Here is a 12,638-nt window from a genome sequence, read left to right as displayed (position 1 = left end):
ACATAGGAAAGTAGCCTGTACGGAGTATAAAGGTGAAGAGATTGGCGATGAGGATGAGTAGTGTAGGGGGACACTCCCTGATCTGACGATAGGTGATATTATCGAAGCCTGACGCTGTGTTCCGTTTACATTTGATGGTATCTGTGACCTCCTGGACAGTGATGGGTGCAGTAACATGTTGATCGACACTGAGTTCATGCGTGGTATTGGGTTGCAAGAATGGAGAAGTGTTAGCTTTGTCTGCAACATGGGGTGTCATTCCAGAGGGTGGTGGTGTGAAATTGTTCTGCAGATGATCTGCAAAGGCGTTTGCTTTCTCCGTATCTGTGTGAGCTGCGGAGTTGCCGATCAGAATGGGGTAAGGAGTTTTTGTGAACTTGCCGCATAAACCGTTGAACTTTTTCCAAAATTTGGTAGGATGACTGGTGGTAGAAAGATTATTACAGGTTTTCACCCAACACCGAAGTTTATAGGCCCTGATGTAGTTGTGCACAGTTCTCTGCAATTGTTGATGATGGTGTAAGGCATCAGGATTTCGTGTGCGAATGTAATCTCGATAAAGTTGGCGAGAACGTGTGATCATAGTCAGGTAATGTGGTGGCAGTCGAGGTTGATATGGAATATTTTTGGTGGCAGGAATGTAAAGAGTGCTAGCTTCCTGTATAGTAGAAGTGAGTGTATCGACAGTGCTGTAGAGGTCGTCTTCGGAAGTGGGAGATGAAAGATGTTGAGTGCGTTTAGTAAGATAAGAGCGATAGGAGTTCCAGTTAGCTTTATCAAAGCGAAAACAGATGCGTGAAGGCAATGGAGGACGAGGTAAAGCAGAAGAGTGAAGATTTATTGAGAGTTTAACAGGAGCATGGTCACTTCCCATGGTATCAAGTACGGAAATAGTGCTATGAGTTATTAGATTGCTAGACGTGATAACGATGTCTGGTGTTGTGTTAGAGATTGGCCGAGTGGGTTTTGGTAACTGATGAATAGTTCCAGTGGTGTGTGTGGTGATGAAAGCTGCGAAATTGGTACGATCGTGATCTGAGCACTGTGCATATTAAAATCTGCCATGATGATATAGTGGCTATAGGTGTTCGAAATATGTTGTACAAATTGTATTGGGAGAGGATGGCCAGGCCGGATGTAGATGGTTGCTATGGTAATGATAATAGATTTGAAATATACAGTGGAAATTATATATTCGGGTAATGGTGTATGAGTATAATAGAACTGACGGTAAGGCAAGTAAGGGGAGAAACCAACCGCTACGCCCCCATTAGCGCGCTGTGCGGGCTGTAGATTGTCTGCACGTAAAATGGTATATCCTGGTAGGCGACATGGAGTTGCTTTGGTTAAGAATGTTTCGTTTAAGAGGAAAACTGTTATATGTTCCTCGAGTAGCAGGGTTTGAAACAAAGGTTTGTTTTTAGTAAAGGATCGGATGTTCAAATAAAGAAAGTTTAGAGCCATGATGAAATTAAATTCAACCGGTTTGAGTTGTTGGAGAAGCATGAAAATGCACTGAGTTTCCAGAGTATGTTGCTGTGAAGTGAATATGAAATGTTGCTTTGGCTGCAAGGGTGATTTGCTGTAAGATGTGTGGCCGGATGAAAGGATGGATATTTTGCAGTGAAAGAGTAAGAAAAGTAAGGAGTTGATTTATTGTGACTGGGGTATCTACTGTGGACGGAGGGGTGGTAACAAGCGATGTGGTACGCAAGGGTACAACCAGTTCCGGATGTTGCGGCGTTGGGTCCGGTTTTGCTTTACATTTATAGCTATAAGTAGGGTGGCTGTCCGGACATGTAGAACATTTCGCTGGTTGGTGCAAATTAGTGCATAAACGAGTTGAGTGTGGTCCTGCACAGTAACCGCATTTGAAGTCATTCTTACAGTCAGCTGTATTATGCGTATTATATTCTTGGCAGCGTTCGCATCGAACTGGTAAGGGTGCCATTGAACGCGATGGTTCGACTCTATGTTTACGGTTATATATGAAAGCTCCATGTGCAAGCAAATCGTCGATTGTCTCTTGATGGGGTGTGAGGATGCGAATCATGAAAGTGGGCCCACGATCGTTGCGAATTCTGAGTACTTTAGAAATGGTGTAGCCTTCGAGTTTTAGTTCATCATGAACTTCCTCGTCTGTGTAAGACGGGTCGACACCTCGGATGACTACAGAAAGAAGCGAGGGTCTCCGTGGTGGAGGGGGTTGCTTGCGGGTCGAATTAGTGAGATTGGTGATTTCGGCTTGTGCTCCGAAAGTATCGATAGGCACTTTGTTTCGAATCGTCGTGTATAGATCAGGGTCAGACGTTTTAAAGATATAACCATTTCTTGTGTGCACTATTTCCCTGATGGCAGCACGTGGAAGATACTTCCTTAGTTGGAGTGCAACAAATTTCTCATTTGAGAACTTCGTGTCGTAATTGCGGAGAAGGATGGCAAAAGATGACTGAACAGATGGAGGAGTAGAATCTGCTGGTGGTCCTATATCCATAGCGTCATTGGTCGGGTATTCAGTATGATGCTTTTTCTTCGGCGGTGAGTTTTGAACTCGGGCAGCATAGCTAGCCTTTGATTGAGGCGACCTGGATCGGACTGATGTAGAAGATTCAACAGATGCACAAGAAGTTTGAGAATCTTTCCGTTGGCGAGAGCCAGAAACATTCGTTTGTGTCTTTGATGATCCCTTCCGTGGCCCCACCTTCGTGGGACAAACAGATGGTCCATCGACAACAGTAGGTAGGTTCGTATGTCGTCCGCTAGTTCGTTTACCAGGTTTCGTGCCATGATCCGCCATAGTGAAGTCTATCTGGTGGGCAGATGCCCAAATGCTGTGTATATGATGTGATGTGATGTGATGAGATGATAGCAAGGTTGGACTACCCGTTTGGATAGTAGTCCAGGTAAGGCAGTTCCCCTATTAATGCAGTGACACTGTACACCCTTGGCTGAGATAAGTCTGATGAACAGTGTCCTGAAAAAACGCGGAGAAAAGCCCGGGATCAGGAGTAGGAAGGTTTTCAAAAACCGTCACCGTTCTAAGTAGGTGGCGCTTCAGAGGCAAACCTCTGGAAAGTATGCCTAGCATTTTTTAAAATTCTCCTTTATGTTGGGGGGAGCACTTTCTATATATGGAAAATTGGTAGTGAGTTGGTTTGTAAAAATGATCGAAAACGATCGATGTTATTTAAGAAAAGAAATCAGAAACAAAAAATACAGTGCTTGGCTTCATATATCCATTGCTTTCTGCTATAATAATTGCTGAAGCTTATGTTTATTATATGGAGCGCTTACAGCACAGGGCAATCAACCCATAAAGTTGTGAGAAAAATAGGCATAAAATTTGTACTGTAAGCTTAATTACATGGAAATTTGAAGTTTGGATTGTACGCATAATTGTATGGAAAATTTTACACTTTTTTTCCCTTTACGTTGGTCTACTTACTATGATTTGCAACCTCGAAATTTCATCCTTTTTTCCACTGAAAAGTATTGATAATTCAATAAGGAAATAATTATACTATGATAATTTAATTGAAATTCATCGTAATTTAGCACATGACAAACAGCAGTGTGGTAATTGAAGTTGAAGAAGGAGGGAAATTTCCATTCGCCTCTGAACACTTTCCAGGAACCTCGTTCCCTTTCGCTTTCTAGACGGGGGAGGGAACTTGGTAATGGCATCAAACCTTCATGTGTAATTACAAAAATTAAATTTATAAACAAATAAGAAATCATCAGTTTATCAGGCTTTAATTGATAATTTATTCACAAGATTCCCTATCAAAGGCGGGGTAGATGAAGTTTCTGTTCTACATGGGTCGACATTGCAAACTGACATGGTCGATATGAGAAAGATGTTGTATGGTGATAGAGAGATTATACTACTTGCTCAGTATTTCAAACCTGACCAAGAAAAATCGTTATCAGACTTAAGTCTAACAAGTAGATTGTCGATGAGAAGTTGCAGAAATCGGGTAGAAGTATTTCAATTTCCACGACAGAGTGCGAACGGGGATTTCCCCTTATGAATATACAGATGACTGATATTAGAAATAGACTAAGTGCTCAAACATTGTCTAACTTGTTGCTCATCAATGTTAATGGTCCACCGTTAGACAAGCTCAAAGTAGACGAGCTAGTTATTTCTTGGCTGAAGGATGGACATCATTCCACTGCGGATGATTAACCGCCAAAAAGTTACCAACAGAAAATAAATCTGATTTCAGATTTGTTTTAAGGTGGAAAATTACGAGTTACGGAAAATGTATACTTGTATTACTAATGGCTTATTTGTGTTATTCAACTTTGTAACTAATTTTAGTAAGTCTCTTCTTTGCTTTAGGTAAACTACTTTGAATAAATATTCATAATAATTGCAATTATGCATATTTGTAACTTAAATTTAACGTGATGTTTTAGTAATTACACAAATTACAATTATGAGCATGTTTTATGGAGATGCTCTCACATAGAGTACCCGAGCACTTTATACCCTATGGACAACTGATTTTTCAAGTCTTTTGTGAGAAAAATACTGTGAACTGAGAAACCGTAACCTTTTCCACAGGGGTATTTTCCTGCGAATAGAAGTTTCTTGTGGAATGCGTTCAGAAATTAACACTTGCAAGAATACTCTCTTAGTACAAGTATATTTTAGGCACACACTAATTTCCCCCCACCTCGAACTGTTTCAATTTCCTCACTGACAAACACTTTACCATTTTATATCGTAAAGGTCAGACCACCGTTATTGTAACAGAGTGGTGCTTGAGCGATTGACTAGAAATTCAAACTGCTATTAGTGACAATTTCACAGTCTTGTTTTATTACAAGTGTAAACTCCTTAAAAGTCAGTTCAGAAGAGGCCGTGGATCATGTTCAGAGTTGATGACGATGGATTTTGGTGAGTCAGAGTAGGTCAAAGTGGATGAGAGTGGTTCATGGTTGGTGGTGGGTCACGGTGGGTGGTGGGTCATGGTGGGTGGTGGGTCATGGTGGGTCGTCGGTCAATGGGTCGTGGGTCACGGTGGGTGGTGGGTCAGTGGGTCGTGGGTCAAGTTTTCATTGACCCACGCCAACTCTGGCACTTTGTATATAAATATGTATGTATAGACCCAATACCTAGGTATTGTGAAACAGTAAGTAAACAACATGAATCTTATTCTACATTTAGTAGTATTGTTTGAGACAAAGGACGAACTTAGCGATTTTCTCTCGTTTTGTTGCTCTGTAGATATGAAGTTGATATATATGATAGTTAACAGCTGTTGTGTGCCACTATAGTAGACTTCCTGCAACGACCGGAATATTGGAATGTTAAGTCTAGTATATACTATTCAATAACACTTGTTATAGCCCAACACTACGATACAAAATCTGACGATTTGATATTAGAGTGAAGTAAGAGTAAACAGTAAAAAAATAATCTAACATGAATAACATAAGAAAACTGACAAAACTAAAGTTTTATATGAAGTTACAGATGAGAACGAATTAATGTGAATGTGATGAGAACGGTAGACGTATTAATACTTTTTTAAATATATGAATATGAAACGGTTACCGCTATGTCGGAACTGTTGTAATCGCCTAACTAAAACACATAAACTCTTACAATATTAGTAACTAAATGCATTTTCATTATTCAATTGCAGACAATGGTTTAAATGCCTCAACCAGCATCCGACAGTTGTGTACCATGTACAGTTGGGTGGAGCGAAAAAAATCAAATGTTCGAGTATTGAATTCTAATAGGACTCAAAAGTTGCGTATTCGCATGCTAATCAATGGAAAAATAACGAAAAAAAATTTACACTTTGGATCTTCAGTTCGCACAAACGGCGTGAAGTTTGAAAAAGATGACAAAAAACAACAAAATTTACCTTTATTCGAAATAGTCAGATTTTCGAGTATCGAATTCTAATAGGGCTCTAAAGTTTGTATAAAGAGCAATATATTTGTCTGAAGGTGAATAAATTTCAAATATTGGTAAGGTGAAGAAAGGAAATATCATATTTAACTAGGAATAATGGTAATTATTATCATCATTAAACTTATTACTACAAAGAATTTTTACACATATAAATATAGCATAACTAATTAATATTTACGTACTTTGTGTTTAATTCTTTATGGCGCTTTAAAAGAATTATATATATATATATATATATATATATATATATATATATATATATATATATATATATATATATATATATATATATATATATATATATATATATATATATATATAACTTACAAGGAACCCCTTGAGTCGAGATTGCAAGTGCAATCTCTAGTAAGGCTCATTTGAAAGTATAGTGTGAACAATGATGACAGAAAAAATATTAGCTGCTAATGACTCACCATGTGCACCAGGAGAGCGACAAAAAATACGTGTCCGGGAGGGGCAGAGATCAATCTTCTATGGGATGTATGTGTTACACGTCACAAAATGAACATCGTCGACATTCACGAAATGTTCTAAACAGTCCATTAAGTTGCACCATGAACTTCGACTGAAAAATGACGCGCCACAGTGATCATAAACATTCGAACCATTAAGATCGAAGGCGAACTCCTTGGGAGTTACAAACCGTTCAGGACGATTCTATACGCGTACCAATATGATTCTATATGCATTCTTTAAGGGTGGATACCTAGCTGAACGTCCTGAACGGTTTGTAACTCCCAAGGAGTTCGCCTTCGATCTTGATGGTGCGAACGCTTATGATCACTGTGGTGCGTCATTTTTCATTCGAAGTTCATGGTGCAAGTTAATGGTATGTTTTGAACATTTCGTGAATGTCGACGATGTTCATTTTGTGACGTGTAACACATACATCCCATAAAAGGTTGATCTCTGCACCTCCCGGACACGTATTTTCTGTCGCCCTCCTGATGCACATGGTGAGTCTCTAGCAGCTAACATTTTCCCTGTCATCATTGTTCACGCTACACTTCTAAATGGGCCTTACTAGAGATTGCACTTGCAACCTCGATCTCGACCCAAGATGTTCCTTGTTAGAAAGAATATCTTCTTCATTTGGTGCAACCTCATCGGAACCACTCGAAACTGATACCAATCCCACCACAAACACTTATTTTCCCTTTTACCCACAAGAGATAAAATAGATTTGGCTTTATTGGTTCAAGTAAAGGTGTCCTATAAAGAACATAACTTTTTAAATGTCAAACATTTCTGTCCTAGTAAGTTGGCAGCACTGAATGTTACATGATTTTCATCTGTTCCTTTGCGGTTAGCAGTCATGAAGTGTAAAATAGCGCATAATCGTCATCTGTTTTCTGTACGCGTTGGAATGAAGGGCTCACGACGGAACATAGTGTTGTCATAGCGAAAACATTAATACAAAGTGGTGAATGTTGTGAGTTCCTTCCCGTAAGAAAACTAGAGATGCAAGGGCTCGGAAAAAAATCGGCTTTTTTGAAAAAAAAACTCGGTTTTTTCTGCTTCGCTTTTTTGCTTGGGAAATTTTGGGCTTTTTTCAAAATTCTGCTTTAAATTTTAAACCAGATTTTGTTTCGCTTCTCTATAACACAAAAAGTCATTTAATTAGTGGTTGATGCCGATAATAATATAAAACCTCGAAAATAAACCATGAATTTCGAAAAGATATTCAAACAGTTTTACTTCTCAACATATTTACATTATGAATTCCAAAGGATTAACCAATGTATATAATAAGATTTTTTTAACCTCTTACATACAAAAGTAAACAGGGTTGGCAAGAACCATGGTTGTTTTTGAAAATGCCAAAAACCCCGTTTTTTGGAGGGAGTTTAAACTAGTTTTTTTTGGGTTTAAATCAGGTTTTTTAAGTTTAGATATATTGCTTTATATATTTTTATTACATATTGACAGAAATAAGTGTGTTTCGCCTTGGTGTTATTATGCAACAACGGGGCTATGCTGAAAGAGGTCACATAAGCTTAAAGAAGTCCGGTCAGTAAACTTCTTAAATTGAGAAACTCCCTCCCTCCCTAGCCATCGGGAAAATCCCGTCATTATTCTAAATGTAAAACAATAACGGAAAAATCCTGTTATTGCTTTGCATGTAAAATTTAAAGGTCAACGTACCATAATCAGTACGCTAAAATTGAGGTATTAAATTACAAATTTAGTACGTACATATCATTGAAAGTACAATCCAAGCTAATGTTGGAAGCTACGTTCGCAATCAGTGGCGGATCCAGGATATGATCATGGGAGGGGCTAAACCATAATTTGCCGTTTTATCCAGTGTAAAGCAGAATTGAAGCCCATTTTATCCAGTGTAAACCTGAGCGTCAAGGGGGGGGCTATAGCCCCGTAGCCCCCCCCTTAGATCCGCCCTTGTTCGCAATCCATAAATTTTGTCAATTTATATCAATATATTTAAGCAACCTTGGCTTCTTTATAAAACAACAGGCATTCAGGCATGCGGAAATATACAATTTAGTTTCGTTTCGTATGTTCAGGCTTAACATCCTTACGTAATACCGAGGTTATCAAGGAGAAGACTTTCGCTTGAAGTTACATCCGAACCACTACTTTGTTTACGCATGAAAGAATGGTTGTGATTTGACCGAGAATTGAACATGGAACACCTTGATTAAAAGGTGAAAAGGAAATAAAACTAATGCAGATGGTTTGATGTGTGGAAACGTCACCATAAAGTTCACACGATTCGCATTTTTCGTTCTTTTTATTTTATTTTTTGGTTTAAACCAGTTGTTTATTTTTTTTAAAAAAAAGAAAAAAACAGCTGGTGTAAACCAGCCAACCCTAAAAGTAAATACTTCTTTTAAAAAATATTCAAATAAGTAGCAAAATTCTATGTAGTATTTTTACTTCAAAATATTCCATACCCTCTTTTTGGGCTGACACACAATCATAGTCATACGTCTTGCAAATAAAATCAGAAAAATAAACACACTGCTGAACAAGACTGCACTTATTTAATATAAAAACACATTTACACGTGACGTTTCGATCTTCTAGCCAAGATCCTCATCAGACGTACACTCTGATGAGAACGTCTGATGTATCCTGATGTACCCTCTGATGAGGATGTCATCAGAGTGTACGTCTGATGAGGATTTTGGCTAGAAGATCGAAACGTCACGTGTAAATGTGTTTTTACATTAAATAAGTGCAATCTTGATCAGCAGTGTGTTTATTTCTCTTTTTGGAACAAAATAAAATTAAAATAAAACATAAGAAAAATACTTAGATTTATATGATACACTTAAAGGCTGCACATCTAGAGCTCTTGGTTTTGTATATTCTTGAAATTTTACAGTTTTATATAAGCACCATTACGGTTTACTCATTCCTCAAGTTTTCTGTATTTTTAACAAGAGGGATTCAACATATGAAGGGTGTGAGGTAAGAACATGGTAACCCACAATTTTACTATTTTAAGAAATTAGAAATTTTCTGCTGCACAATCCATTTTGAAAGTCGGAAAACTGATTTTTCACATAAGACTATACATGAAGGATTAAACGAAGCGGTATGCGTTGCTGTCTATCTGGTGCTGCATAACTCAGCAATTGAAAATTTGTTAGTTAGCATGTTATTGGCTCACACCCTTCATATCATTATGGAACTCTCCCCACCCCACCACCACCAAAAAAAAAAGATACTACGGAATATATTTAAGTTAAGATAAATACAACTGCACAACAAACATGACTGAGTGGAGCTTTTGCGCTTCTATCGGGAAGTCCGGGATTCAACTCAGCATTCGACCATTCTGACAAAACTTTTCTTCATTCCATCTATGAAGTAGAAATAGTGCGTCTACTGTGAGTTGGCCGACTTCATTTCTTATTGTTTTTAAATCGTTATTATTACTAATTACCAGCAGTGACGGTTTTGCGAAGGTTAGGGGGACGGTCTTTCGGACTGAAGCCTGTTCCCCAAAATTACGGAATGTCTAAAACAAACGAAATATCTATTAGTTATGCCTTTACTCATAAACTTTAAGCTCCCGTCAAATAAAAATTACGAATGTTTAGAAAAACTAAACATTAATAAGAAAAAAAAACCCTCCCAAAATACTTTTCTAAATCCGCCACTGATTCTCATTATAAAATGATCTTCAAGGTTGTATCCGAAAGATTATCTCTAAATATATGAACGAAACGAAATACAGAATTAGTTATGCCTGTAGCAGGGGTGGCCAGAAAGGGGAGCTATGACGCAAAGTGCGTCATTGAAATATTGGGGGGGGGTAAAATCTATATAAATATGTTTGAGGGGGTGTAAAAATTAATCGAAAAGATTTTTTTCATGGAAGAACACCCACGGATAGACAATTGAGGGGGGGTGCGTCATGAACATGAGGAGGGGTGGGCACCACTGCCTGTATTCATAAACTTCAAGCTCCTCCCAAATAAAATTAGGACATTTTAGAAAACGAAACAATCAGAGAAACCCGCCCCAAAGTACGTTTCTAAATCCACTACTGATTATTTGTATAAATTAGTATTCAAGGTTGTATCCGGAAAATTATTGCTAAATCGTTGCACAGCTACAGTATAACAGAAATGTGGAAGTACGGTTAGACGGATATATTGAAAAACGTACGCTTTGACGGATATATAGAAAAACGTAAGTTTAACTTTTGCGCTAGAAGCTAGAGTACTAAGCTCTTAGAAATGAAACACAGACGACAAACTGAAATGATCCCGAGAAGAAAAAAAATGTCGATAACTCAAAAGTTAAAATAAAGTTAAATAGCCTCTAAAATTGCCCTCAAATATTACATTCTTCATGTTAGCTTTAATTCGTAAAACGTGCTCCATCCATCTTGATGGTGAATTTTAGAGCGAAATATATTATTTAGGTCATGGAATTCTTATCTAACTATAGAATATACTATAAGAAAGCTATTTAGATAGAAAAATCATGAAAATGAAAAAAGCCAAAATTTCCAAAATTCTCGTTTTTTTTTTTTCAAAAAAGCCGGCTTTTTTGTGCAAAAAACCGTCGATCCATAAAGTTGCATTCTTTATGGGACACCTTTCCATGACTCTTGTTTACATGTTGCAACAATGAAAAATACGAAAAGAAGCGAGTTGATTTTCTGCACGTTGCCCTGTATTCCTCTATTCTATAGATATGGACAATCTCGATATCTGATATTATAAACGCTTAAATGTTTATTTCTCTTACACAGAATGTTATTCTATTTACAGGTTTCCTCTGACGACCGACGTCACTTATGTGAAAATAGCAAACTGAGTGGCGACGGGGGTCTAACGGCGTATGGGTCCTTTGTGTATCAGATTAAAGACGCCAATATGGAGGCCTCCGGGACGTGTGATTTTGTATACAGAGCACTAAAAATCATCAGCAAAACTGGTAAGTAAAATCGAAAGGTTTCCAGAACCCGAAGTTAGAGCAAAGCATTCATTTCGTTATATCAATTCCATGGGCTTTCATACTGTTAATTTGATTTGATTTAACATTATTCTGTAGAACTCTCTCTCTGGAATATATATATATATATATATATATATATATATATATATATATATATATATATATATATATATATATATACAGAGAGAGAGAGAGAGACATATAAATGAATTATGTGTGTATATATGTTCCAGCATAACTCTGGAACACCCAGAACAATTTTAACCAAACTTGGTACACATATTACTTAGTATGGAATAGAATGATGTTGCGATAAAATCTCCCTAGCACACTCAGAAGGAGAAGTGGGAGGGTAGATATTGAAAAATAATCAAAAATGACAGTTATTAGTTTTGAATCAATAGTTTTCGAGGTCCATAAGCTGATTGGTGGCAATTTTAGTGTCCTTTTGAATGAAGGAGAAACCAATAGTGTGGAGATTGCAAGAGAAGTCAGACAAGGATGTAATTTGTCGACCCAATTATTCAACATTCACAGTGAATGTTTAATGAAGGAAGCAATAATAGGGATTGGCGATTTCAAGATTGGAGGGCAGATCACTAACAAGATCAGGTATCCAGATGATACGGTTATAATCAGAGTGCGAATTACGGGGGGAATGAGGGGGATTTCCCCCTCAAAGAAGTCAGCTGAAGTATCCCCACGGGCGATGCTCGCTTCTTCCCCCCCCCCCAGACTATGCTTAGTATAGCGTCAAATTTCACTGATTTTTCTTATTTCTTGTAAGTTTAAACTTCAAGTTGTATTTCGAAATGAGCGATATAAACTATTCAGTTTTGGTCATTTCTACCTACCACCTAATTATCCACTATTTTCAACGTTGTTTAGTTGAACTATATTATTATGACTACGGTTATTATTTGCAACCGCACCATCGTACCCTTCAGTTCGTCATCGTTCGTGAATTTGAATGTACTAATTTCGTATAGTAAAATCACATATGGATTTATAAATGTTCTTCTTCCACCATACTTGGCGAAGTTCGGACATGTCATATTCATCCTCTACATTTGTATCGATTATCATTTTACTTTTTGTTATATTTAATTTTTCAGTGTATTCTTTGTTAGCACATGATCCTCATTCCCTACTAGTTTGTGTGTATGCAACTCAAAAGTTGCATTTAATTTGTAGTAATTAGCATAGTAATCACTGCCTTTTACAGTTTACAGAAATGAACTTT

At 37.5% G+C, this 12,638-nt stretch overlaps 1 protein-coding gene and 1 long non-coding RNA gene across 2 annotated transcripts in view; one reads left to right on the top strand and one right to left on the bottom strand.

Annotated features, from left to right (window-relative positions):
- The window catches only part of LOC145680996 (uncharacterized), a 1,339,336-nt gene that overhangs the window by 1,257,672 nt on the left and 69,026 nt on the right, over nucleotides 1–12,638 (top strand). The window contains exon 8 of the mRNA XM_081752259.1: nucleotides 11,209–11,374. Coding sequence (XP_081608385.1) covers nucleotides 11,209–11,374 — 166 coding nt within the window. The remainder of the gene's footprint in view (nucleotides 1–11,208; nucleotides 11,375–12,638) is intronic.
- Nucleotides 1–12,638, bottom strand: part of LOC145680997 (uncharacterized) — a 597,524-nt gene that overhangs the window by 560,517 nt on the left and 24,369 nt on the right. The window lies entirely within an intron of this gene.

This window comes from Thermobia domestica, chromosome 3 (assembly GCF_964235325.1).
Source record: "Thermobia domestica chromosome 3, izTheDome1.hap1.1, whole genome shotgun sequence".
NCBI lineage: Eukaryota > Metazoa > Arthropoda > Insecta > Zygentoma > Lepismatidae > Thermobia > Thermobia domestica.
Note: the sequence above shows the minus strand (reverse complement) of the source record. Positions and strands in the feature narration are given on the sequence as shown.